This window comes from Petromyzon marinus, chromosome 41 (assembly GCF_048934315.1).
Source record: "Petromyzon marinus isolate PM22_M1 ecotype Great Lakes invasive population chromosome 41, UKy_Petmar_22M1.pri1.0, whole genome shotgun sequence".
Classification (NCBI taxonomy): domain Eukaryota; kingdom Metazoa; phylum Chordata; class Hyperoartia; order Petromyzontiformes; family Petromyzontidae; genus Petromyzon; species Petromyzon marinus.
Window position 1 is genome coordinate 6128551 of NC_133707.1, and position 26841 is coordinate 6155391.

The 26841-nt window shown below is 49.7% G+C and overlaps 1 protein-coding gene across 2 annotated transcripts in view; it reads left to right on the top strand.

The window, feature by feature from the left end:
* The window catches only part of LOC116951086 (glutamate receptor ionotropic, delta-1-like), a 292747-nt gene that overhangs the window by 22094 nt on the left and 243812 nt on the right, over positions 1-26841 (top strand). The window contains exons 1-2 of one of the 2 annotated variants that reach the window (XM_032969471.2): positions 9499-10327; positions 25442-25597. In XM_032969471.2, the coding sequence (XP_032825362.2) occupies positions 10234-10327; positions 25442-25597 (250 nt within the window). In that variant the 5' untranslated portion in view covers positions 9499-10233. Of the gene's footprint in view, positions 1-9498; positions 10328-25441; positions 25598-26841 lie in introns of those variants that run through there. The other variant, XM_076073276.1, reaches the window with a different exon arrangement.

Sequence of the window (26841 nt, forward strand, 5' to 3'; positions counted from 1 at the left end):
TCTATTACTCTTTTTTTTGCCCACCCCCCACCCCCTACCCCCCACCCCCTACCCCCCACCCAACAACCCTCCTACGCGCACAGACAGTGCAAGTTAATGAGTGCTTGTCACTCCCCAAAGAATGTAGACCCACATTAGCCGGGCAAACATTCGTTCAAAGCGTAATTAGAATCACATCCCCCCCTCACCACTCTGTCCAGTGCGTGCAATTGTTGGGATTATAGCTATCAATTATGCAATCACAAATTTCACACGCGCGCGTGCGCCCTAGCCACGTAGAGTCACCTTTTGTTGTGCACTCCTGGTTGTCGTAAACAGTGGGAATTGATTAACGAGCGGCTTCGAGTTTATAATTTAAAACGAACCTATTAACTTCGGCGCGCCACGTTTCGCAGTCCCGGGGTTTCCCTGCCCTCGAAATGCGCCGCTCCCGGTTACCGCTGCGACGAATCGTGAGCGGAACCGCGGTGTGCGCGCGTGAAGTGTGGACTTAATGAGCGGTGGGTGGGTTTGAAGGGGTTGTCATCTGCCAATATAGAGAAGGGTGCAACGCTTTGAATTACATCGAGAGGCACCAGGAGTTACAGCGTGTATTCGAGAAGATGTGCATATGTTAACGATGTACGGTACAATTATAAGTGTTAATAAAAGGAAACTAAACCATATATTTTATTTCATCTGAAGTACGGCGCACTGAGCTATACAGCTTTTTTTCAGAAGCCACCTGGCCACAACGAAGTGGCTTATCATCATGTGGGCATTTATAGCAGCCAAATACTCTTAATTGATTCTAAATGTGGATGGGAAAAACCAGAGGACCCGGCGAAAAATCCACGCGACCACGGGGAGAAAGACACCGCAAACTCTAAATATACAGCAGCAGGCGTCAGGGTCGGGATCGCACTCACGACCTCCTGTATACCAGGCGAAGGAGTTAACATCGCACCATCGTGGCGCACCCAACTGGGATTGGGAGAGTCACAAGGCTTGAAGGAATGATGGTAAAGTTTGATGATGGAGTGACATCCAGAGGCTGGAACTCGTCGGAGAGGTTTGTCAACCAATGGAGCGATGACATCAGCTTGTGTGCAGGTGTCGGCTGCTGTTATGGTGAGCAATGGCATTGCTTTCGGGAGGCCTTCATACAGCAATGGATTGATCATGGCCGATGATAATCATGTTGGCAGAAATCATTGCAGACAACAGCTGCCACTTCCATTACCCATCGTAGAAAATGTGAATTTCCGAAATCTGAACAAGGTGCTCGACACCCCCCCCCCCCCTCGTGAGCAACCGGCACGACAACGTCCAATCAGATCACGGGCAGAAGTTCCATGACCACTTGGGGTTGTATTCTGTCAACCGATCATCGTCGATCAAAGACAGTCGTTAACAAACTGAATTCAATGGCTAAAGAGAACGGTCGCCCGATGCGATTGCTTAGTTAATTTCATAGTTCATTTATTTGGTATAGCCCTGTGAGCCATTCGGCTCTTGAATCAGGTGCAACCGCAACAAACAAAAAACATGAACAAGAAAACATCTTAAAGTGATTATGTGACTGTGCAAACAGCAAATACAGGAAAAAAATATCAAAATATTCCTGAAATAGCACCGTACACCAACGCTGTGTGCAAAAATCCCAGTGGGATGCAAGTCAAACAACAACAACCACAAGACAACTAAGATTAAGGCCATCAGTCTAACTCCGTACTACAATAAACAAAAACATTGCAATGCCGAGTTGCCAAAGTCGTTCTGCGTAAACATTCAATCGGGATTATTTTCTCATTAAAACGAATATATTGTTATTTTACAAGGTAAGGGCCGCTGAGCTATATAACTCTTTGTCGGAAGCGACCCAGCCACAAATGATAGCTCAACGCAGTGGCTTAGCACGTGGACATTTAATAGCAGCCAAACAAATATTCTAAACGCGTGATGTCGATTCTGAATGTGGAGGGGAAAAACCGGCGGCCCCGGGGGGGGGGGGGGGAAATCCACGCGATGAGTGATGGATGAACACGCAAACTTCAAATATACAGCGGGCGTCAGGTGTCGGGATCGTACCCACGACCTTCTATATATACCGGGCGAGGTTGTTAACATGTGGCCACCTCGGCGGCGTCGCCGCCCTGGATTATGCATGAGCAACCAGTGCCCCCTGCTGCCACGCCGATGTCCCCAGGTGACTCGCAGCAAACGAGACTCATCCTGGTCTCAGGAGTTCACACCTCCGCGCGGTTCATCAAAAAACGATCTTTGTAACTGACCGCCGCCACTTTGCCCAGCAACGATTGCCCGTTTCAATAAATAAATAGGAAGCAACAAAAAACCAAGCCACTCCGCCGGTAGTAAATCGTGGTCTTTAGGCGCCCTCAGATGTGGCAGTAATTAAGCGTTCGCGTTAAACGGACCTGCCGAAGCGTGCGTTCATTCATCCGCCGTATGCGTGAGCGCCACCTGAGCACCCGTGCTGCGTTCAACCGATACTCGATTTGACCGACTTTAAAGTTTCTCGCGAGTGGTGGGAGGGGGGGGGGGAAACACCCGTTAATTGATTAAGCCTCTCTTCCTTTTACCTGCGACATTATTAGACGCTATACTTTGGCGTTGTCTGGCCTGACACTGGTGCGACAAGGCCCTAAAGAAGGCTGTCTCTGGTGTAGGCCAATCAGTTTAAAAGACAATGCCGTTTATTCATAATTATATATTCAGAGCATGTTTGTTTGCATGTTCACCACAAGTACCGTGTGTGGTTAATGCAGGACACGATTCCTTGCAAACGGTTGTTTTTTTGTGTTTGAACATCGTAACACCTGTTTTATTGTCAGAAAGGGTAAACCCTATTCTTATTTTTTCATACTTTGATACTGGCAAAACATGTCGCATTTTGTTTAATTTATGCCGACCGCTAAAACGCTTTTGTTTAAATGCACATTAACACATTCCTGCGAAAGGAAGCTGGTAGGAACGTTGGGTTGCTCGGTCAATGACCAGGGTCAACGGCGGCACCACGTGGTGTATTCCGCAAATATGCCCGACTGTGAGGGCGGGCACAAGTCACCCAGCCCCACCCTCCCCACCCAGCCCCTCCCCACCCTCCCCACCCTCCCCTCACCACCCAGCCCCTCCCCACCCTCCCCACCCTCACCACCCAGCCCCTCCCCACCCTCCCCACCCTTTCCACCCTCCCCTCCCCACCCAGCCCCTCCCCACCCTCCCCTCTCCACCCAGCCCCACCCCTCCCATTTTTGGATACACGACGTGGGCTGGTGTAACCAGGAGGTTCCTACCAGTATCAAACGCAAAGTAGGTATGTTCGTTGAACGTATTTATCATCGTACGTAGCCAACCACGCCAATCGCAGGTGCGAGGAAGGACAACAAACTAAACACAAAAAGCAGTTCCAAAGAAATTAGTTTGTCGATCTAGATGATTTTAAAAGTGCATAGCTCCTAGTGATTTCCTAATATCGGAAGGGAGAGCGTTCCAGACGGCCGCAGAAGTGCATCGACGTGAAATAAGGCGACACTTTGCCAAATGCGTCCGACTTATTCCACTTGAATGTATCGCCAATGTGATGCAAAGCCAATCCACTTGGAGGGCTTCAAACTATGTAATGGTATTCCTAAAGAACATCTTCATGTCTAATGAATGCTGAATTTATAGAATAAGATATATATTTTTAATAAATGGAAAATGTGCAACCGTGACATTACTCGCGCACACCACGGCTGGGCAGGAAGGGCCTCCAAATCGATGTTGGCCTACTCCTCCACGCTCGCCAGACATCTTTGCTAGAGGTCGGAGTACCCACACTTTACCCCACCACACGCGACTCTATCGCTTGGCTTGGGGTGAAACCATTGGCAGTGCGTGTGATTGAAGAAACGTGAATCGTTTCAAATGATTTTACTTATTTATTCATCCGCGCAAGCGACACCTACTGGTCATCTGCGAAAAGAGCTTCATAGCTCATCGGATTCCTCTATTTATACATGCATAATTAGATTCTGATCTGGCAGTGGATTGATGAAAAAAAAAGTTGTATGACTCTTCTTTCGGCAGGTCCTAAATAAGATTTTTTTTTTATTTTAAGATGTTTTCAACCATTTCGTGAAGGTCTATGCAAGTGGGAGTACACCTGGGACAACCGGAACAAACCCCACGCAAGCAAAGGGAAAACCACTCGGTCCCTGTAAAGAAAACTGATGCCAATTAGTCCACGTGATGTACTGCCATCTCCTGGCGAGCCGGGGTACGGCACTTCCTTGACGTCCACGGGAAGGGGAGTTGCACAACATGTGTGCGGTGATCCACAAACCCTCGCTGCCTCCACACTGCCCGACTGGTGCCAGGTTATCGGTTTGGCGTCATGGTGGCTAGGAGATGTTAACTACCTCGCACGGTATACAGGAGGTCGTGGGTTCGACCCTGACCCTGATGCCTGCATATTTAGAGTGTGCATGTATTTCTTCCGGTGGTCCCGTGGATTTTTCTCTGGGTCCTCAAGTTTTTCCCTCAATATTTAGAAATGTGTTTAGAGAGTATTTGGCTCCTATATATTTCCATATGCTGATAAACTACTTCGTTGAGATATCATTTGTGGCCAGGTCGCTTCTGAAAAAGAGCTAAACAGCTCAGTGGGCCTTGCCTTGTAAAAATAAATTAGTTTGTAAGTAGTGACCACGGAATTGCAAGTTCATTATGGTAACCATTACACCATTGCGGACAATTTCATTTCAAGTGGAGTTGATTGGAAAAAAAAGACGTGGAAATGTATACAAGTGGATGCACATAACGATATGCTAATGTTTTATTCCTACCGGGAAAGTCTCACCGATTCTTTCAGACTCCTTTTCAAGAGGATCCTGGCGGTGGCTTATTTGGACAGATCCATCCGGAGTACCCGGAGAAAAGACAAACATACGATGGGATACCACGAATACGTCCAGACCGATATATAAAATATATAAAAGCATTGCTGCTGTACTGCCAATCTCTTCCTGTCTACCTTTGGATCCAAGCACCACAAGATCTAACGAGGTTCAGGATGATTTGGTTTTGTAGGCGCGTACGCATGCACTTTAAAACAACACGTGCACATCGAGGCGTCGCCTTGGTCAGGGGCGGAGCCAGGGGCGGAGCCAGGGGGGGTGACAGGGGGGGTGACATTCTGCGTGAAAGTGTACGACACTCGGTCTGGCGGACTCCGTGCAACTGCACTGTCAGAGTGTGTCGCCAACCGATGGCGTCTAGTTCAACAGCCCGACTCTCTAATCATTCTTGAAATAAACATTTGTTGAATGTCACCGCGGCCTGAAATCCTGGCTCCGCCCCTGGCCTTGGTTATCCGTGCGTTGCACGCTGCAACTGTTGTCAATTTACATGCAATATGTTTTCACGCGTTAAAGTGTTTGTACGCGTGCGTGCTGGGATCCACGCACGTGCGTTTTGACAATGATAGTCGTGTGAGGGTACATTGTTCAGGGTTTGTTTTTGATTAAACCACTTTTTCTTTTAAAACAATGCCATTGCCCAACGTTGCCCAAAAAACAGCGCATTATCTTGGCATTCGTTTTTCGCGAGCTGCATTGTAAGTTTCGTAGCGATTGGTTTGGCGGTTTTGTAAACAAAACAGAAACTTTTCACAACACGTGTCGGGTCTACAGATGCATGGACGGATGGACAGACGGGCATGATATGAACTGTGAATATTAATGCTTATCCCATCAGCTTCCGTTTGATTACATCAATCCCGCAATTTTTCAAGTACTTGGCTAACTCCTATCCGGCGGTGTATATTCCACATTCCTATGGCAAGGGCCCAGCTTATGCATAAACCCCGGGGTTTTCAAACCACGTGAGCCTAGGAGCCACCAACCATCATCTTCGCGGGGTGAGAGACGCACAAAGAGCGAGCGGATCGCGTTGGATGGTCAAGTGGTGTGGTCACGTGGCGTGGTCACATGGTGTGGTCACTTGGTGTGGTCACATGGTGTGGTCACTTGGTGCGGTCACTTGGTGCGGTCACCTTGCGGGGTTGGCTTGTGCTCGTTGGCTGTGGGGTTTATAAATCGGAAATTCGTGGAAGTTTTCCCTCCCCCCCCGGCAGTACGCATGTGTGGCGAGCGCAGGCGACTACCCTTTCTCGCTTCTGCAAGATGTTTTTTTTCTCTTTCCTCGTTTAAAGTAAAGTTTCAAATTAGCTTGAATTATTTTTCTCTATTTTTGGCTTTTTATATATATGACACCATATTTCGATTCAGCAACGGCCAAATGTGGACGTAAAATTATTTTTTTAGAGTAAAGCTATCTGGTGGTATTTCCGTTCCACACACTTAATCTCTAGATACAACCTTTCGGAAGGACAAGATTGAAAACAAAAGTAAAACAAATTTTAATCACAATTTTGGGGGTCCTAAATGAAAAAAAAAGTCGGATATGTTTTGTTGTTGTTATGAACATACTCAACAGCTACATCTGTGCTCAATATGATCTATCAAGAACTTCTAGCACATCATTCGAATTTCCATCAGGTATACTCAACTCCCAACCGGCTATATATCAGACATAGATGTGGGTACACGTGCGTCATTATCCCGTGGGGAAGAAATTGAGTTTATTTTTGGCGATGGGGAGTGGGAGACTTTAATCGTGAAATTTCACGGATATTTTCAAGGTAACAATCTTCCATCACATTTACACAACGGGTCTATCATTTGGAAACCAACCACTCCAAGGTGTACCGTAGAGTGACGCTCATCCTTCACACACTATCTACGCCAGTCATGTCAATTCACCCGAGGTGCTGCATTCAACTCCCAAACAACACACACCTGGCACACCGTGGAGATGTGTTTGTAAACCTGAGATGAAACTGGATTTAGGAGCGTGTAACTGAAGTTATGAATGTACGTTGAACTTCTTTCGCACTGTACGTAGCCAACCGTGCTCTTCGCAGGTAAGGACAACAAACTAAACCCAAAAAGCAGTTCTAAACAAATTCGTTTTCAATCGACATTTAAAAGTACATCGTTCCAGTGGCGTCCTAATATCGGAAGAGCGTTCCAGACGGCCGCCGAAGCGCATTTGAAAGCCAAAAGCTGCTGCGAGAATAATTATAGGCAAAAGTTCAACCCTGCAATTACTTTTTCTTGCCCCTGTTGGCAGAAGACTCCAGTAGAGGCAGCTTTCGAGAGCACTTCTAGAGGGAATTTTGACCTACACTTCGATGTAGGCCAGACGTCTTAGAAGATACTACCAATTCTAAAACAGCCTCGTTCGCAACACTCAATGTTTCTGCTACATTGGGACGATGTTTGGTTCATTATATTGTTGAGTGTTTGTTGGGAGTAATTGGAGAACCCGCGAGAAAGCCCCAGGCATACGAATCGGTGCATTGTGCCTACAACACAAGGCAAGCCCCGGTGATAGCCCCTCCAAGGACGAACCAGACTCAATCCAGCAAGGCTGAAGGGTGTTCCGGCAGGGCCCCCGTACCACTGGCAAATGAACGTAGCCGTTGCCATTGAATTTAACTCTGGTGAATCAAGCTTTGCGGCGCAGTGCGCTAACCATTATGCCACCGCTCCCCTTCCTATGTATTTGCCGGACGAATGTCAATATTCTCTTATGGTTTTTTTGGTTGCTTTGATAGAACGTAAATACGTGTCAATTGCTCACCGCGCACGCGCAACATCGCATGCTAGTGGTAAGAATGATGCACACGAACTAACTTCCGTTCTGTATCTCCACATAAAATTGTTAAATTAATTTCAAATGCCGTCGGCCTCTTATTGGCTCTTTATAGCCTTCTGACGTTAACCAGCAAACATTGTGCAAGTTACCTCAACGCTGGTTTCGCTCTCGTGAAGCAGCCAGGCTTCTTTATTTGTTTCAGTTTATAAAATAAAATCGCCCGCTTGGTTTAACCAAACGTTGTTGATGAGAGGACTCCGTCTACACGATCAGGGCTCGCTCAGCACAAAGCCCCCCCCACGCAACAATACAGCCTCACGATCTGTTGTGAACAGACACCATTCATGTATATACAAGACAAAGATCCCCCGTATAGCCTGAACAGACTGTTGAGGCAAGTGCTTATAGCGAGCACCTATGAAGGCCTGCAACAGCACACGAGGGGGTGGGTGGCCAGCACCACGCCCGGCCGCCTTTGTCTCCCTAGTGGCAATGTTTACACACCGCACCGGGTGCTCATTTGAGAGTGAGTCTACCTAGAGGAGGCCCAAGACCGGTTCAGATAATCGTCACTGGTCTTGGCCATGACCGGGAATCGAACTCGGGTCGCCAGCTTCGTAGCGTAGGCGCGCTAACCGCTACACTACCCCTCCCCACACATTCACACACACAGATACACACATACACATTCATACACACACACGTGTTGTGTTTAACTCAAGCCTAAGTCTGCCTTCGTTCCTCCTCCTGTGTTGCATGGACGCTGCGCGTAATTGCTCCGTGCCTCCTCTTGAGACGAAGCAAAACGGGCAGCGAAGAATAGGGAGGATTGTGGCGTAGGGGCATCAAGGCGAGGCAGTGCATGGCAGGGTGGATGTGTGATGGCTGCCTTGGTAGGTGAGTGAGTGAGCGGTGGATGATGGTGGAGGTGGTTGCCTGGCTCGTGATGTCAGTTGTTGCGCGCGACAATGTTATTGGGTTCACGGAACCGGTTGCTGCATTGTGGAGGGTGGAACTTGAGAGGGCATCTGTGCGCGCGCGCGCGTGCGTGCGCGGATGTCTGCGTAACGCAGTAGTGGATGTCTGCGTAACGCGGTGGTGTCTGCAGTGATGTCTGCGTAATGCAGTGGTGGATGTCTGCGTAATGCAGTGGTGGATGTCTGCGTAATGCAGTGGTGGATGTCTGCGTAATACAGTGGTGGATGTCTGCGTAATGCAGTGGTGGATGTCTGCGTAATGCAGTGGTGGATGTCTGCGTAATGCAGTGGTGGATGTCTGCGTAATGCAGTGGTGGATGTCTGCGTAATGCAGTGGTGGAGGTCTGCGTAATGCAGTGGTGGATGTCTGCGTAACGCAGTGGTGGATGCAGTGGTGTCTGCAGTGATGTCTGCGTAATGCAGTGGTGGAGGTCTGCGTAACACGTGGAGCGGTGGTGTGGCGGTTAGCACGCTGCGCTACGAACCCGGCGACCCGAGTTCGATTCCCAGTCACCGCCAACACCAGTGACAAACCGGTCCTGGGCCTCCCCTAGTTCGACTCAGCCTCAATTGAGAACGTAGTGCGACATTGCCACTCGGGAGACAAAGGCGGCTGGGCGTGGTGCTGGCCGCCCACCCACTCGTGTCCCGTTCTCGAGATTCACAGGTGCTGGCTAACAACTAGTCTGTTAAGGCTATACGGGGGATCGTTGGCTTTGTGCGTAACGTCTAGTGGGTGATGTGAGTGGTGGAGAGGGGATTTGGTGGGTGGGGGGGGGGTAAGGTTGGCGGTGGCGGGGGGATGGAGGGATAATAGCGGGCGAGGGGACGGAGTGGTTGGTGGTGGTAGTGGTTGGTTGTAGGCTCATTGGATTCGCCTGTGTAATGATGCGCAACTGGAAACGTGAGAACAGTTATCAGGGGTAGTGATTGCGTGCGCGCGCACGCGCGTGTGTGCGTGCGTCCTGCGCTGCCTTATTTAATAATATTATTATTTTCCTTCTGTGCGTGTGCGCGTCGTGTGTCAACGCGCTCAGCAGCCACAGGACACGGGGCAGCATTCACTGCTTGCTGCTCCGTCCCCTCGCCCCCCCTGCAAATCGGCTCACCGCATCCCCTCCTCCTCCTCCTCCCCTCTGCACCCCGCGCTCACTGCACGCCGCGCTCCCCCGTGTCACTCTGCACAGTGCGCACGGCTGACGCTCGGTGGCCGAACATCGAAGAGGTCTTTAACAATTTAACATTTTATTTTGGTGAATGTATTTTTTTTTACTTTTTTTCTCAGCGTAAGCTGTGCAAGACGTGTGGTGTGTATGTGACCGGTCGCTCCTCCCTGAGTGGCTGCAACGCGCCTTGGATTCGAGCCTCCGAGTGGCTGGAGGAGGAGGGGGTAGGGTTGAGGGCGGACAGCCATGGGTTATTGCTGCTCTCGGTTATACCCGGCGAGGAAGAGTCGGATGTCTCCGTAAGAAGAAGAAGAAAACAAAAAAAAGTGAGACGAGGAGGAGGGAGGAACTGTAACTGAAGGAGGACGGGAGACGCCACTGTCGCCATGCGTCTCGCCAGAGCGATGGGGACTCTGGCAGCCGTCTTCGCCTTTGGCTGCGCGTGGATGGGATGCCGCGGGGACTCCATCATCCACATCGGTAAATGTGTGTCTGTGCGTCTTCTCCTCGTGGGCCGGTGTGTCTATGTGTGCGTGTCTTGTGTGCGGAGCGGTGGTGCGGCGGTTAGCGCGCTCCGCTACGAACCCGGCCACCCGAGTTCGAATCGCGCTCACGGCCAACACCCAGTGACGGTTAACTGACCGTCTGGTGCGATGCGTAAAACATCACCGCTGGGGAGGCGAAGGCGGCCGGGTGTTGTGCAGGCCACCCACCCCCTAGTGTGCCGTGCCGGCCTTCGTAGGTGTTACTCGCGAACGGCACTTGCCCCAACAGTCTGTTAAGGCTACACGGGGCACATCTTTGTCCTTGCGTGTCTTGTATACGTGCGGAGCGGTCGTGCAGTTGTTAGCGCGCCGCGCGACTAACGCGGGAGACCACCACCGATTCCCGCTTACGGCATCCGTGACGAATATATATGACCGGTTCTGGGGTTCCCCTAGGTCGACTTGGCCTTAATTGTGTAAACATCAGGCGCTGGGGAGAAAATGCGCCTTGCCTGCCTGCATAGGCGTTCGCGAACAGCACTTGCCCCAACAGTCCGTTAAAGGTTATACGGGTGATCTTTGTCTTTGTACATGTGCGCTTCTGTGTGAATCTATCGGCGTGTGGACGCGTGGTTTGTCTTCGTGTATCTGCGGCGCTACGTGTGTGTGTACCTGTGTACGCCTGTGCGTATGTTATGTTACATGCCGTGCCGGCCTTCGTAGGCGCTACTCGCCGACACCACTTGCCTCGAAATTATGTCGAGGCTCAACGGGGAATCTTTGTCTTTGTGGAATGTATTGGGGGAGTGGTGGTGGAATTGCCTGCGCGCTGCGCTTCGTGCTCGGCGACCACATTTCGATGTCCGCTCATCGCCAACACCGGCGACGATAATCTGAACCGGTCCGCGGCCTGCATTGGGTTGACTTAAATGAGTAACCTGGTGCCATGCGTAAAAACATCGCACCAGGGGGAGACAAACGCGGCCGGGCGTGGGGCTGGCCACCCCCACCTCCTCGTGTGCCGTTCTGGTGTCCTTGCCCCAACAGTCTGTTGAGGCTGTACGGGGGATCTTTGCCTTTTTGTCTTTGTAGAATGTCTACGCGTTTGTCTTTGTCTAATTATGTGTCCGTGTCTTTGTGTGTTTGTGCACGGCTTGGTATAGTTATCACAATCATGCCACCGTACCCAGCAATTCCATAAACTACTATCCCAACCTGTACCCGTCATCCCCCTAGGTAGGCTCAGCCTTAAACGAGTTCCTGATGCAGTCGGTGTGTAAACATGAAGGCGCGTGAGTTGAGATATTGCCGAGTACTGTTCACGCACCTGGAGCTCGTTAACAGCAGTCGCCTCTACAGGCTGCGCGATTACACGGGGCGAGCAGTGGGCGTGATGGGGAGAATTTGCAAGCACCGAGACTTTCGAGTGTGAACAGCCTTTCTGCGAATCCACTGCTGGATGGAACGCCTTCCCAAAACGGCGCGTCGGTCGCGGGGATTGTTTGGCCATACTTCACCACGCTGGTCCGCTCCGGGAAACGGTCTAGATGTCGTTCGACTACGACGTTTAGACGTGGTAGGGAGTCGAACTCGGTTGCCCGGGTTCATAGTGCAGTGCACTCGTGTGTGTGTGTGTGTCTATATGGCTTAAAAGTGCACCTAGCATGGCACCAGGCGCCGTTGTGACATCACCGCCACTTAGCGGTGAACGCGCGGTTATGGATCCTTGTAGGGAGCGGTAGTGTAGCGGTTAGCGCGCTACGAACCCGGCAACCCAAGTACTGGGCCTCCCCTAGGTTGACTCGGCCTCAAATGAGTACCTGTTGCGGTGCGTAAACATCGCCACTTGGGGAGACAAAGGCGGCCGGCCGTGGTGTTGGCCACCCACCCCCTCGTGCGCCGTGCCAGCCTTCATTGATGCGACTCGCTAACAGCACTTGCCCCCTACAGCCTGTTAAGACTATCGTGGGAACCGTTGTCTTTATAGAATTGTGCACATACCCACACATAGCCATACCCGCCCCTTCGCCATAACCCGCATGCGAAATAGATCCTATCCACGCAGTCGGCAGCCCGGTGAAGTATGGTGAATCAACCCCCAATGACCGACCTAAACTCCCACACACCTGTACAGCAAACCCCCACGTAATGGCCCCGCTACCTACTAACTCGTATGGGAACCGGGAATTGACCGCATTGCGTGGAGGTGAAACGAGATGCGGTCTCGTCTTCCCCGTTGGTGTGCACACTAAAAATCTACAGCTCTAAATCTTGCGATAATCCCGCATGCATCGGCATGGCGGCACGCTTGTGCCAGTGCGTGTGGGTTTACGTACCGCAGAAGGTGTGACGGTTTACACTTTGTTTTATTAACAAGAAAAAGAAGAGAGAATTTAATTGGACAAAAAAGACTGGAGCGACGTCAAAATGATGCCTATGGGGGTTTCGAGAGTGCCAACCATTTAACCACGAAAATTAATCGGCGAGTCCCTGCAAATGTCGGAGAGTCCCCCCCGTAGACATTGGGATCTTTCGACGATCCCATCGACGAGTGGCCCTCTGCACGCGGGGAGAGCGAGGGAGAGGATGAAAGAAAAACCCTCGTGGGAAACGCGTAGCAATCCCACCACGTGACGGGGGAGCAATCACTCGGCACTGAGCGACGCCTAAACTACCGCACCTGGCAAGCCCTGCCAGGTGCACTTGTAACTAACCAGGCAAATAAAAAAAGAAACCTGCTTTTGCCTGACGGTAGCAGGCGCAGTCCGGGAGATATCTGTAATTGGCATGGAGCGCGCGCGCGCGCACACAAAAGGAAAGACGCCCCCGTACAGCCTCAACAGGCTGCTGGGGAAAGTGCCGTTAGCGAACACCTATTAAGCCCCACACGGCACACGGAGGGGGGTGGGTGACCAACCCCGCGCCCCGGCCGTCTTTATCTCCCCATTGTCTGATGTTTACACACCGTACCGTGTAGTCCTCGTTTAAGGCTGAGACGGCCTAGGGGAGGAAGCTCAGGACCGGTTCAGATAATCGTCGCTGGTGTCGGCCGTGAGCGGGAGTCGGACTCGGTTCGCAGCGCGCAAACCGCTACACTACCGCTCCCCACACACACGCAGACACACACACACACACACCCACAAAGACAAAGATCCCCCGTATAGCCTTAACAGACTGTAGGGGCAAGTGCTGTTAGCGAGCACCTATGTTTACACACCGCACCAGGTACTCATTTGAGGCCGAGTCGACCTAGGGGAGGCCCAGGACCGGTTCAGATAATCGTAACTGATGTTGGCCGTGAGCGAAAATCGAACCCGGGTCGCCAGGTTTGTAGCGCAGCGCGCTAACCGCTACACTATCGCTCCCCACACACACAGACAAACAAAGATCCCCCATATAGCCTTAACAGACTGTAGGGGCAAGCGCTGTTAGCGAGCACCTATGAAGGCCGGAACGGTACACGAGGGGGTGGGTGGCCAACACCACGCCCGACCGCCTTTGTCTCCCTAGTGGCAATGTTTACACACCACACACAGACGCACACACACAGACACACACACACGTCCACGCGGTTGCCTTCCACAAACACTAACGTGGTGCACACTTTACGTACACACGTATCAGTCACGAGTGTGGTAAATTGGATCATTTTCAATTCGGCGTCCACTTTGAGTTTGCGTGCAAGACCGTGCAATTTCTGAATGGCCTACGGGAAACATGCAAATGGCTAATGGCAATGAAAAAGAAATACGTTTTAATGAACGTGTTCTGGGTTTACGCTCTTCATGGGAAGGGGCTGGGTATGTATTAATGGTAAACTACTGTATATTGCTGGTTTGGGTTGGCGAACCAAAAGCACTCTTTTACCAACCTTAAACTCTGCCAAGGTTTGTTTTGTCTTCTGAAAAGCGTTGCAAATTAGCGTTTTTGTGCGGCTTGTTCAGTATTCATGGAATGCACTACGCCGCAACTCGACAAGAAGACTTGACGGCCGATATGTTTACTCTCTATATATGAAAACAAATTCAGACATTGGAACATTATATTTTCGAGGGCCCTTAAATATCATCGATAGCACAACGTTTCTCAAATCCTGATGAATCCGATATTCAGTGATTGGCGTTTGTTGGAGATATTTTCTAGGAAGGAAAATCAAAAGTTTTGCTATTTATCTGAGATGTGTGTAAGAATGGGGGGGAGGGTGAGTGGTGGCACAGTGGTTAGCGCACTGTGCTATGAACCCGGCAATCGGAGTTTGCAGCAAATATATCAGTGAAGCCGGTCTCTCTCTCTCCCGTTTCCCAAATATACCAATGACACAGCAGTGGATTAGACTGGTTGATAATTACCATTTACAAAGTGTAATATAGCGTGGTCTCGCGTAAATTCATGACCCAAGGTGAGTGACTCACACCATGACCAGCTTTTGTCAGGTGACTCATTCAAGGACACGCACCGGTCGTGAGCCTTCACTGAGGTCCAAGCAATATTTGCGGCGAGGCCAAAAGGGAATTCCAAAGCTGATGACCACGTGCAGAGAAAATCCAATTTATCCTGCTCGTGTGTGTGCGCGCGCGAGAGGGCACGTGTGCGTGTATACTACGTGTGCGTGTATACTACGTGTGCGCGTGTGTCCTTACGGATTTGATTCCCGGCCACGGCTAGCATACATCAGTGTCATCTGAACCGTTCCTGGGCCTCCTCGAGGTCGACTCGACCACAAATGGGTTCACGTTACGACGGTGTGGAAACATCAGAACTCTGGGGGAGCCAAAGGCGAGCGGGCGTGGCGCGAGCCACACCACCACCCCCTTGTGCACCTTCCACCGGTGCTCGCGAACAGCACTTGCCTTTACAACCTATGTGGGCTATACGGGTGATCTTTGACTTGTTTTGTGCGCGCGCGCATCCCATGCTCATTTCCACCAAGCAGCGGCACAGCTTCTGTGACAAACTCAATTAGGAAAAAGCAGTCCAAGCCAGCGCAATTATTTTTCTGTTTCCTTGTATTCAATTGAGATCATCGTCGTCGTCGTCCGTTCTACGCGAATCTCGCGCAATCGGTGCTCTTTATTCGCTGTTTCTGCTGCAGCTACTGCCCCCCACCCCCCTTCACTCACCCACAGCTAATGGCGAGACGGCGGTTGTTGTTGGTGGTGGTGGTGGCGGCGGCGTGCAACTTGCTCGCCCACGCCACTTCGGTGCGCTACAATGGAGGAAATGCTTCCCTTTCTTTGGGCGTCTCTATGGGCGAGCCTTACGGCGTTTCCATGCCCCCATTACTATGCAAGTCGGGGTCTCGTTTCAGTGTCTCGGCCCAAACGTGCACTGGTGTGTGAGCTTGCGTGAGTCACTCCCCCCCCCCCCCGTGTGTCCCGCATAGACACACGGAGGAGGAGGGGGCTTGGGGTATAATCAATATGCTCATGCTGGATATTATACCCCCATGTTTAGATGAGTTAGATTATTTTGCTTCTATAAATTTCCACACGATGAGCCACTTTGTTGAGCTATCATTATTCGCCACGTCGCTTCTAAAATTAAACTAATGCCGGTGAGCTTTACCTGATAAGATTAAAAAAAGAAAGTTTAATTTTAATTGTATCAGTTATTTGTTTACCTGTCCTATAGGTTGCACTGCCACAGTGTTTGTGCTGTTTGTTGTTGTGACCTTCTGACCCGACCCTACTGGACATTTTTGAACAAGAGCTTTAGAGATCATCGGATTCCTCCTCGACTAAACATAAATATCCTGATTCTGACATGTACATGTTACGAAAGATGCACACGTGTTCGCGTTGATCAATGCGCCAGAAGAAGAACGGTGTTCTTCATCGATGGGTGCTACCTGCCATGCATGACGTGCTGTGTGGAAGTGCTATTGCCAAAGAACGTCACCTTTTAGGTGTTTCGTTTTAGTACCGAATGTGAATGTTCGTCATTAACTGTGCTTGTGCACCACTACCAACGTAGCAGCAGCAGCGGCAGCATCACATAATGATCTGCTATGTATGGCGTATGGTTCAGACACATTTATAAAATGTGACATGGAAATGTGTACAGAGAAGCGTGGGAGAGACGCATGCTGGGCTAACTCCATCGACAGACAGAAAGATGGGCACGTTAATTAGAGGACGTACTTGGATTAGGACGAGTTAAAGGTTAAAAGCTCCATTCAAACTCTGAATAGAAATACGTGGGCTTAGGTAGGACACGTCGCTCGAAGGGAGGATGATGATGATGATGATGGTGGCAGATGGCCAAAGAATCGTGATGTCGCAATGACATCAGCTGGTGGGCAGGAAAGTGCGAGGCAGTTTTTTTTTACGTTGATGAACTGTGACGGCTTGGAGAGGTCTTCATCCAGCAGTGGATTGATCATGACTGAGGATGATGATGAGGTAGCAATACATTGGCCAATAATACAAACGCTAATTTCGGACCATGGCTGAGGTCTTTGAAATCCTCATACTCAGGTCCTCAGCCATTCACTCAAGTATGGACATTTTTATAAACATTCGTCACAGGGCAAGGCTATATACAATCACAGTGGTAGGTTGCGTGTGTGGTTAGGCGCTTTCTGAGTTCGAATCTCGGCAATGGCGAAACATCGGCGGTGAGCGATAGCTACCGTCGGTTCACTCGGCCTTCAATGAGTGCAGTACCTGCATGCGTTGTGGCGATGGTAGCAAAGGGTAGGGAGACAAAGGCGGCCGGGCATGGTGGTGGTGGTGGTTACGTCACACCCCGTGCTCGCTAACGGCACTTGTCTCCAGAGATACGTAAACGGCGGTAAATGAGATCTTTGTCCGAGTGCACGAATGCGTGCCAATGAAGGCCTCCACACTCCCCCTGAGCGCAGCTACCACCCACCCATCTCACGCGCACCTTCTTCACGGTGCTCGCCCCCCCCCTGGTTGTTGCGCGCTCCCTCCTTTGACTGCGATTCCGTCACCAGCCTCGTCCATCACCGGCCCATCGACCCCTCTCGCTGCCCAGCTATGACGCGTCCCGACCCCCCCCCCCCCCCTGCCCACCCTCTGTCATAATTCCATTCCGTGCCCGTGATCAACGTTGCCTTCTCAATGCGGCTCGGCTGTAATAACGGCGCCATCGTCTAAACAAAACAACAACAAAAAAAGGTCCCCACAACCCCTACCCACGGGGCTAAATCCCATTCGGAGAAGAGCGCGTGGCGCCGGGTTTTGTTTGTCGAGAGTGATGAGGCGCCACGTGCGAGAGGATGATGTGTAAATTATTAAATAAAACAAAACTCCCCAATTAATTCAATTCATCACCATGCATTCACCCTCCTACTCCTCCTCCCCCACCACCGCCGCCACGCTGGGGCTGTGCGCGTCCACGGCATTCTCAAACCGCCCCGGTAGGGGGCGCGTTGCGCGAATGCGAAACGCGTTGGGGTGGGGCCCTGTCACGATGTGGACCGATAACTCGAGATTCTGGCCGCGATGATCGTATCGAATCCGTTGCGAGCAGTATCGTCGTATCGCGATTATCGTTGCTAGTGGTTTAACGAAAAAAAAAAGTGCTTGTAGAAAATGCAGAATGTCCCGACGAAATGGTTTTCTTTCTGAAATACTGTAACAATAATAATTACACTGTAACAATTTTTTTTTTTCTTAGCTCTTTCGGTAAAGTCACGTTGAAGGGAAACAATTAAATAATAAAATATATATTATTGTTTCCCTTCAACGTGACTTTACCGAAAGAGCTAAGAATATGAATTACTGCAGTCACGAAAGCTTTAAATCAAAATTTGTTTTTTTTGTTGTTCCTGGGTAGTGTTTACTAATTGCTAATGCCTCAAAAGTACAGATGATGGCTATTATTCCCCACAAACTTTGCTTTTGTGACCAGGACAGTGATATTTTGAAATTTACTTATTTTCCGTGAGAAAACGTGGTGTGCATTTGTGTCATTCCTTCACGTAAAGTCCTGGTCACAAAAGCAAAGTTTATTGGGAATGATAGCCATTTTATTTACTTTTTAGGCATAAGTAATTAAAAAATAACACGTGCTACACAGGGACAAAAATGGTGTTTACATAGTGTAATCATTGTTCTATTTTTGGTATTTGTTATTATTATGTATCGATTAAATTGGTGATTTGTAAAAAAAAATAGGTTCTGCAGAATTTGAAGGCGCATAATATTCTAACGTTAGAAATTGTAAAGGTAAAAACATAAGTTAAAACTTAATTGTAACACTCCTGATGCATTTGCCCACTCTGGCCAGTGTGATGTGCTTCCAACATTCACCGATGCATAGGCCGAGATTATTAAAAATATGAAGTTGATTAGAAATCAGTGGGGTATCTCTAAACTGATTACTCTGTATTTGTATAGCATATGGTATACTAAGCCAGGGTGTCTGCGTGTGTGTGCCGCATGTCTACACGGAGAATCACAATGCATGTAAGCGCCTAATCTCAGAAGCTAAGCAGGTCCAGCCTGGTTCATACTCACGTAGGAGGCTGTCTGAGAATATCGGGCGTTTGTTTATAGGTTTGGGGTTGCGAGGTGATCAGTTGCTGGCAGCACAGCAATGGATTTCTTGAATTTGCCTGAAGCTATGAGTGAGATTCTTCTCCGCATCATATATTAATGGGTGGGTCTTCTCAGGTTCCTCCCGTTGTATGCCACGTCAAAGTGAACGCTCATTCGTGGAATTGCTTAAACGTCCAAATCGAGCAGCAGCACCCTCCTCAAAAAAATAGAGGCGCGATGAGGCTTACCTGGATACGCAAGTGTTTGTGTTTATTATTCCATGGGACATTTCCCATTCAACAACGATAACATCAACTGCAGTATTCCATTTTGATTTGAAGCTTTAATGACTGCAGGAATCCATACTCTTTGGTTCTTTCGGTAAAGTCACGTAGGTATAACATAAATCACGACGTTTCGGGCGCAACACAAGCGTCCATCATCAGGTGGGAAAGCATGGTCTGCTGCTGAGGCAGACTGTTTTAAAAGGTTTGAAATGGGTGTATATCTGGTTATATTCAGTGTTCACTCTACTCATCCGTGACTCCCATAGTTTCTCCTTCCCCGCTGCCCCTTCTACTAATACCCTTGACTTGCTCATGTTGCCTCCCTTGCCTGCCATGCAGGAAGTCGTGGGTTTCATCCCGACCATGATGCATGCATATTTGGAGTTTGCATGTTCTCACCTTGGTCGCATGGATTTTTTCTCCTGGGTCATCCCTCCGTATTTTGAAACATGCGTTTCGAGTATTTGGCTGCTATAGATTTCCACACGCTAAGCCACTTCGTTGAGCTATCGTCCGTGGCCAGGTTGCTTCTTAAAAAAAGTGCTTCATAGCTCAGTGGGCCTTACCTGGTAAAATAAAAAAAGTAGTTGCGTTTTAGTTCAGTTTACACCATGGGTCTCCTCCTCCACATTTGAATGGGTGCCCCCACAATGAGCTTCTGCTTGCCCCTGAGCTGAGATAAGCAGAGGCAGCAGCCCAGATAGGGCCCCATCGCTCCTCGTGCCTCACAGACGGTGGCTTCACCAAAGTCCACGTATCTGTCAACTGCTTCGGGCTGTTTCGTGTGCAATGCGTGGAAGGAGTCGCTCTGGACCAGACACAAATTCAAGGTGTTGCCGTTTTCAATGACCCATCTTCTTCTTGGCGGTCTTGAAACAGCTCTCGAGATTACACCCCCCCCCCCGTGCCTCGTGGTTGGCAGCTGTAATCTGTAAGAGAGCAACGGATACCTGAACTTGCCAACAACCGCATACCCTAACGTTCGGTATGATTGACCAACATTGTCATTGGATAATGAATCGCTTGATAATTGGCCAATGATTCTATAAATGAGTTATTTGATAAGTATTATGATTCTGGAAGTTCATGATTTGATGCGTGGTTGAGATGATTCTACAATGAATGCTTTTATAGTGTAACTGGTTTGACCATTAATATATCATGACTAATTATGATGGTGATTTAATAATACAATTTAATGTTATTATTTTATTTGTTATTTGAAACTTGCTGTAGATTTGATCATTAATGATGTAACAATAATTATTGATTATGTAATTTGTGATGTTGTTGGTGATGATATTTTTATTATTTAATCAATCGTTATTTTCATCATTTGATAATTCATGTTTTCACAATTTACGATGATGAAATAAATGATCGTCTTCGTGAATGGCAGTGGAAAGAGAAAGACGAACCGGATGTGGCGCATTCCACAGGGAGATGGCTTCCTGTAGGACACCGTAGGCAGAAGCATGAATGGGGGGGGAGGAGATTGAAAGCAAGGCTGAGGATCAGGATGTTGGAGGTGGGTGAAGGAACAATGATCTGTGTGGGTATGAAGATGAGGGCAGAGGATGGAGTAGGATGGTAAAGATGACGACCAACGAGCTGCCGTTAAAAACACAGCACCAAAAAGATGATGTCGGTGACGATGATATGATAACGATTTTTATAATTGATGAGGAAGGTGACATCAGTGATGGGGCTAAGTAAATCCCCACCTGAATTCGCACTCGTCTATTCTAAATTTGCTAAACTGAGCACAGAGTCTGTCCTGTAAACACGCATGCAGGAGTCTAGACACGCTTGCTCTGATTTAGGTGACTCTTGGACGCTCCTTGCACATGAAATCCAGACACTGGGAGTGCTGCGCTGTGCAATGACGTTAAGCGGTAGCACAGAACGAGATTGTTTATTTCGACTGCAGGGGGAATCCGATGAGCTATGAAGCTCTTTTTTCCACAGACGTCCAGTAGGTTTTCGGGTCGTCAAACACACATCGAGCGTGCACCCTGGCAATGCTTGTCCGAGACGGGAAAGGACAAAGCAATGCAAAGTAAAATTTCAAACAAGTGTATGTGTGTGGCCCTGTGTGTTTGTGTGGCCGTGTGTGTGCTGTGTGTCTGGGGAGCGTTAGTATAGCGGTTACCGAGGTACGAACCTTAAGATCCGAGTTTGATTCCCGCTCACGGCCAACACCAGTGACGATTATCTGAACCGGTCCCGGGCCTCCCCTAGGTCGACTCAGCCTCAAATGAGTACCTGGTGCGGTGTGTAAACATTGCCACTAGGGAGACAAAGGCGGTCGGACGTGGTGCTGGCCACCCACCCCCTCGTGTACCGTTACCGGCCTTCATAGGTGCTCGCTAACAGCACTTGCCCCTACAGTCTGTTAAGGCTACATGGGGGATATTTGTCTTTGTGCAATATCACCACCTCGCCCTTCATGCTACGTGTGTTACCGCTGATAAGAAAATTCATATCTTGCGCCTCCGGTGTCATAAGTTTCCCATTGGTGCTTGGAAGGAGCCTTTATCCACTGCTGGATGAAGGACCTCCCCCCTTGGTGGCCGAAATGCGTCTCGCTCGGATATTAAATCCGAGCGCACCGATCCCCCGGTTCAATCGCGGGGCTTGTGGCCGAGAAGAAGAAAGGAGGAGGAGACTGAAACAAACCGCACGGCTTTGTAAGCAAAGCCATGAATAACAATGGTCTGCCCACTGGCGTGCAGGTGTGTATCGAGATGAAAACGCTTATTATGCACGCTTGATTACGCGCGAAATGTCACAACACTCGCGCCATTAACACGAAACGAACATAATAACCAACCTTATTAAGATAACTATTAGGCCAGTGTGTGTTCGTGTTAATGATGGCCCGCGGATTAATTATGAGCATTGGGCCAAAACGCTCATTAAAAACATGAAGCATAATGTAATGCCCCCCACTCACGACCGCCCCCCCCCCCCGGTCTTTTGTATCTCCCATCTGGTTTCGAATTCCCGTGATCCCCGTCAATTGCGTGTGGATTCAACTTCATTCCTGCCGCACGAAGGCACACCCAGACAGGCCAGGCAAGCTAGACAGGCAGGCCATGCACGTTAACCCAGCTGGAGCCAAAATTTGTCTCATTTACCAATTGACTTGGAAAGGGAACAAAAAAAAATCTAGATTTATTTTAAGGCTGCTGCTGATGCCCGTTTCCCGGCTTCGAGATGTCACGCGGCTCACGGTTAAATAAATGGCTCTGCCATTAAAAATAATTCCGAGGCCCCCCTCCGAAAAAAATAAAATATGTAAAGTTTCTCGTGTGAAAGCGCTTTGACGATATGAAACTTAATGGACGCACCTTGAACTAATACGGGGCGGGCGGGGGGGGGGGGGCAGTAATGAAAATAAGTTGCACGGGTAAGCTGAAACCCCCCCCAGTGTCACCCGAACAATGCTGAGCTTAATTTGAAATCAAATTTAAGTGCTGTCTCAAGCATTTACGCAAGGAAGCAAATTACCTGCACCGTTTGAACTTTTGGTATTCGCCCCCACGCTTTATAGCACACAGACTATCGCAACGGCACGAATATTTATGCCAGAAGATGGGAAAGGTGGTCAGAATGAAAAACAACCTTGCATTCTTGCCCCAAAAAGATTCTCAGCCCCTGAAACACGTTTTATGCATGAAGAGTGAGACAATTAACGAACGGAATAAAGACCGGCCGGTGATTTTCCTCCTCTCATAATTCCGACCACAGGTGCGCGCATGCGAGTAACAACACACGCCCACCTTCCGAGCCAATTCTAAATAGATCACGTTCATTGAGCGATCCCACTCCTGAGCGCACAAAAGCCACGACAACTGCTGTAATGATAAGCCCATCGCTTTTGTAAACGTCAATGAAACCAACAGCCGCCACCCCCCCCCCCCCCCCTGCACGTAAAGATTTGGTCTTAACACCTCTTAACACCTCGAGAGGCAAGTGTACAGAACTTGCATTCCCAACAATTGCATTGACAATTTTAAGCGACTTAAATAAACAGCAAAGCGCCACGTGTAAGAAATTCATTGATCAACGGGAGAGTAGTTTATTTTTTTTTCTTTATGAAAACGGTGCCGCAGAATCTGTTTTACCTTTCTTCTCGGCTACATCGCTGACAATCCTGAGGCTGTGCCGTGCCAGGTGATATTCGGCGATGGCAACTTGCACTGAGGGGCTTCTGTGTGCAGAACTTTACAACGGATGCGTGGTGGCGGCTTTTAATGACACATCTTATATTTACACTGTCTAACCCATTAGAAACCACCTTTATATTGGATAATATTGGTCGCAAAAGCCTACGTGTTGAACAGATCTGATATTGAAGAAGCACATCATTTCCATGACGATCGCCGACAAATGCCAGGGAACTAGACAGTGCGTTGCTGTTCGGATGTGTGGGATTCTGCTTAGATGTGTGTCGTCAAACCGTGACAACACATCTTAATGTATTTTACAATTTCGGTCTTTTATTGGGTGTTTTTTTTTTTACTGGGCATATCACGATGCAAGCTGGGTTTGAGTGGCTGCTATGGTGACGGCAGCTATGTTCGCATTCGGCATTGTTGGGTGCAAGAGGGTGGGAACTTTTTGTTAGGTGGGTGGCAGAGAGGCCTGAATTTTTACGCGCGTGTGCACGTGTGTGTGTGTGTGTTTAGTGGAGAGCGATAGTGTAGCGGTTGGTGCGCTGCGATGACAACTCGGCCACCCGAGTTCGATTCCCGCTCGTGGTCAACATCAGCGACGGATATCTGGGCCGGTAGCGGGCCTCCCTGAGGTCAACTCGTCCTTCAATGAGTACTTGGCGTGCGGTTCGTGGACATCAGCACCGGGGAGACAAAGGCGGCCAGGCATGGTGCTGGTCGCACCAAGTGCCTCGTGTGCCCTGCCAGGCTTTCCTAGGGACTCGCTAACAGCACTTGCCCCAAACAGCCTGAAATGGCTGAAGGGAGGATTAATGGCAGTTGGTCACAGTGAAGGTGTTGGGGTGACAGGGCGTGTTGCGGCATTGGGTACAAGCACGGAAGGGTAATTCTGCGAGTTGGAGCTGATAACAGTTATCGTGACATTGTTATCAAGGAGGATGTCACCCTCTCCAGATATTTATACAAACGCGTCCACCCACCAGCGTGCGACAAGGACTGCCATCATCCTACACACCAACGCACGCTGGAAATGAATACACCGGCAGGCTCGCGCGTATAATATAGGCAAGAAAAACACGGAGATCCTTGGTCTAACCTCATAGACTACTGGGACAATTGCTGTCATTGAGCACCAGTGACAGGCAGGATCACACGCAGGGGAGCAGTGTAATCTACAAAACATCCGCCCGACTGCATTTTCCTGAAATTGGCTCGGCATTTATTTTTGGCCGAGTCTTTTCTAGAAAAGGGGCCCTGTCCAGGTTCAGACATCCACGTGCCCACCGGTGTGCATCGTGGCCAGGAATCGTCACGTGGGTGGCCAGGGTGAAGGAATACACACGCATGCCCGGTATGCCGTGCGATGGGAATTGTTCTTTCGTTTTTTGTATTTTGTTCCCCCCCCCACGTCCCACACACAATTTTATTCCAAGCGCACTGTCGATGTCAGGTTCTAAGACGAAGTGTCCACTCGCGAGTGTCCTGCAGGGCAGTCCATCTCGTGTTCGAGGAGGATGGCTCGCAGAAGGAGACGTCACAAACCTACCTCCCGAGATTCCTGTCAAGCAATCTCACATCTACGCTCGTGCCTTGCTCTTAAACAAAATAAACCTCGTGGAATAACCAGTGAGGGTTATAAGTGGATCACGGGGTCAGAGCTCCGAGCCAGCACCGCCGCTGGGATCTTAAATCTCAGTGCCCCGCTGTGAATAAAGTGGATTTTTTTTTTAAGTCAAGTGAGTTGATGGCGGTCTCAGTCCGGCCAGCAACGACTGCTCAGAAAGGGAAAAAAAACCCATCGCATTAATTTGGATAGCTCTGGGGGGGGGGAAATATACATTTTGGATTGCGGTGAAACAAACGACTCCACGCGTGTGCGAGGTCACTCGGAGGAATCTCGCAAGTAGTTCTGTGATATCTTCTTGCACAGGTTGTGCCGTCACAGGATGGGATGACGCACCGCACCGCGAGGGATTCCAAATGCAAACTTCATCCTCGTGACGACTGGTCGCGACAATCGGCATCAAAATGTCAAAAAGGACAAAACCGAGTTACTCGCTCAACCTGTGTTCTCTCTCCCTCACCTTCCTCCCCCTCCTCCCCCCTTGCTCCCTTCCCGGCGCCGTCGACCCAGGGGCGATCTTCGAGGAGTCGGCGCTCAAGGACCAGGAGGCGTTCAGCCTGGCCGTGGCCGACATCAACGCCAACGAGGAGATCCTGCAGAGCGAGCAGATCACCTACTCGATCCGCACCGTGGAGGGAGACAACCCCTTCCAGGCCCTGCAGGAAGGTAAGCACGCGGCCTTCCAGTCGGGGCCTACGGGATGTGGGGGGCTGAGTGACGCGGTGGTGGGCGGTGGCGGGGAAATTAAGAGGGGGGGGGGGTATTCAGATGTTGAGTAGGAAAATAATTATCAGCTTCTGTGTCGACGGGATGGGACATGAGACGGCTTGGTTTAACTCGCGTGGTATCAGCTGTAGCCGAGGGGATAGGTCGCGAAGCGTGCCGTGTGTACGTGCGTCGAACTTTTTTCGCACCGTACGCAGCCAACCGGGCTAATGGGAGGTGCAGTTGGGTTTAACACGTGAAAGGCGGTGTGTCCGAAACCCCCCACGTCTCGCACTCGCAATAACCGAGGCGATGGGAGTTGCGCGTTCATAAATGTACTTAATGACTTCCCCCGATCGCTTGGCGGGGTTTTTTATTGTACCCCGACCCCCTGGGCGACGCGTCTCCGCACCGCGCGACGCTCTGTGCTTTACTGCCCCCACGATGTGTTACGCACGCGACGTGCAACGCCCGTTGCATTTTTTTTTTTTACCAGTAAAACCACGCGCTGATAATACGGCGTGCGCTTCGTCCTGTTCAAATGACGCGCACGACGTTGCGTCCTGCTCGCACGAGAGAGCTGGTCGAGTTTTGTTCCAACGAATGTAATCGCACGTTTACACGTGCACAGCCCCGACATAAAGCAACGCGGTGCTTTCATTACACTGGGCGGGGGGGCGGGGGGGCGGGGGGGGAGGCCAAGTACCAAAATCTGATACAAGCACACTGCTTGGGATATAAGCAAAGCTGGGCTTGCTCCCGCAAGGGTGAGCCTTATATTCGGCATCTCATCTTCGTCATTCCAAAAAGTATCGACACTTCACTTGCTCTTCGGTTTTCGCTTGTTAGGTATAACAGAGGTTGAATTAATTCAACCTTGTACTGTTTTTATTTTCACCCCCCAGACCCCTCCTCACGGGGTCTACAAGTTGATACTGTTTGGTGGTCAGGAAATTAGGTCACTGTAGGTAGGATTTGAGTCCCTGTGGGTGCCCCACTGGGTTTTTTGTGTGTCCCGGTTTTTCCTGCACGAATAAGAGGCGTGTCATCTTACACCGCTGGAGGGGGCTGACACATTTATAATTTGCGGCAAATCTGATAAAAAACCCCCCATCTATTTTCTCAACCTTTAGCGTAATTAACTTCACTAACGCGTGGTAATTATCTTCCATTTTATACAGAATGGTTTCCATAATAATTCGATA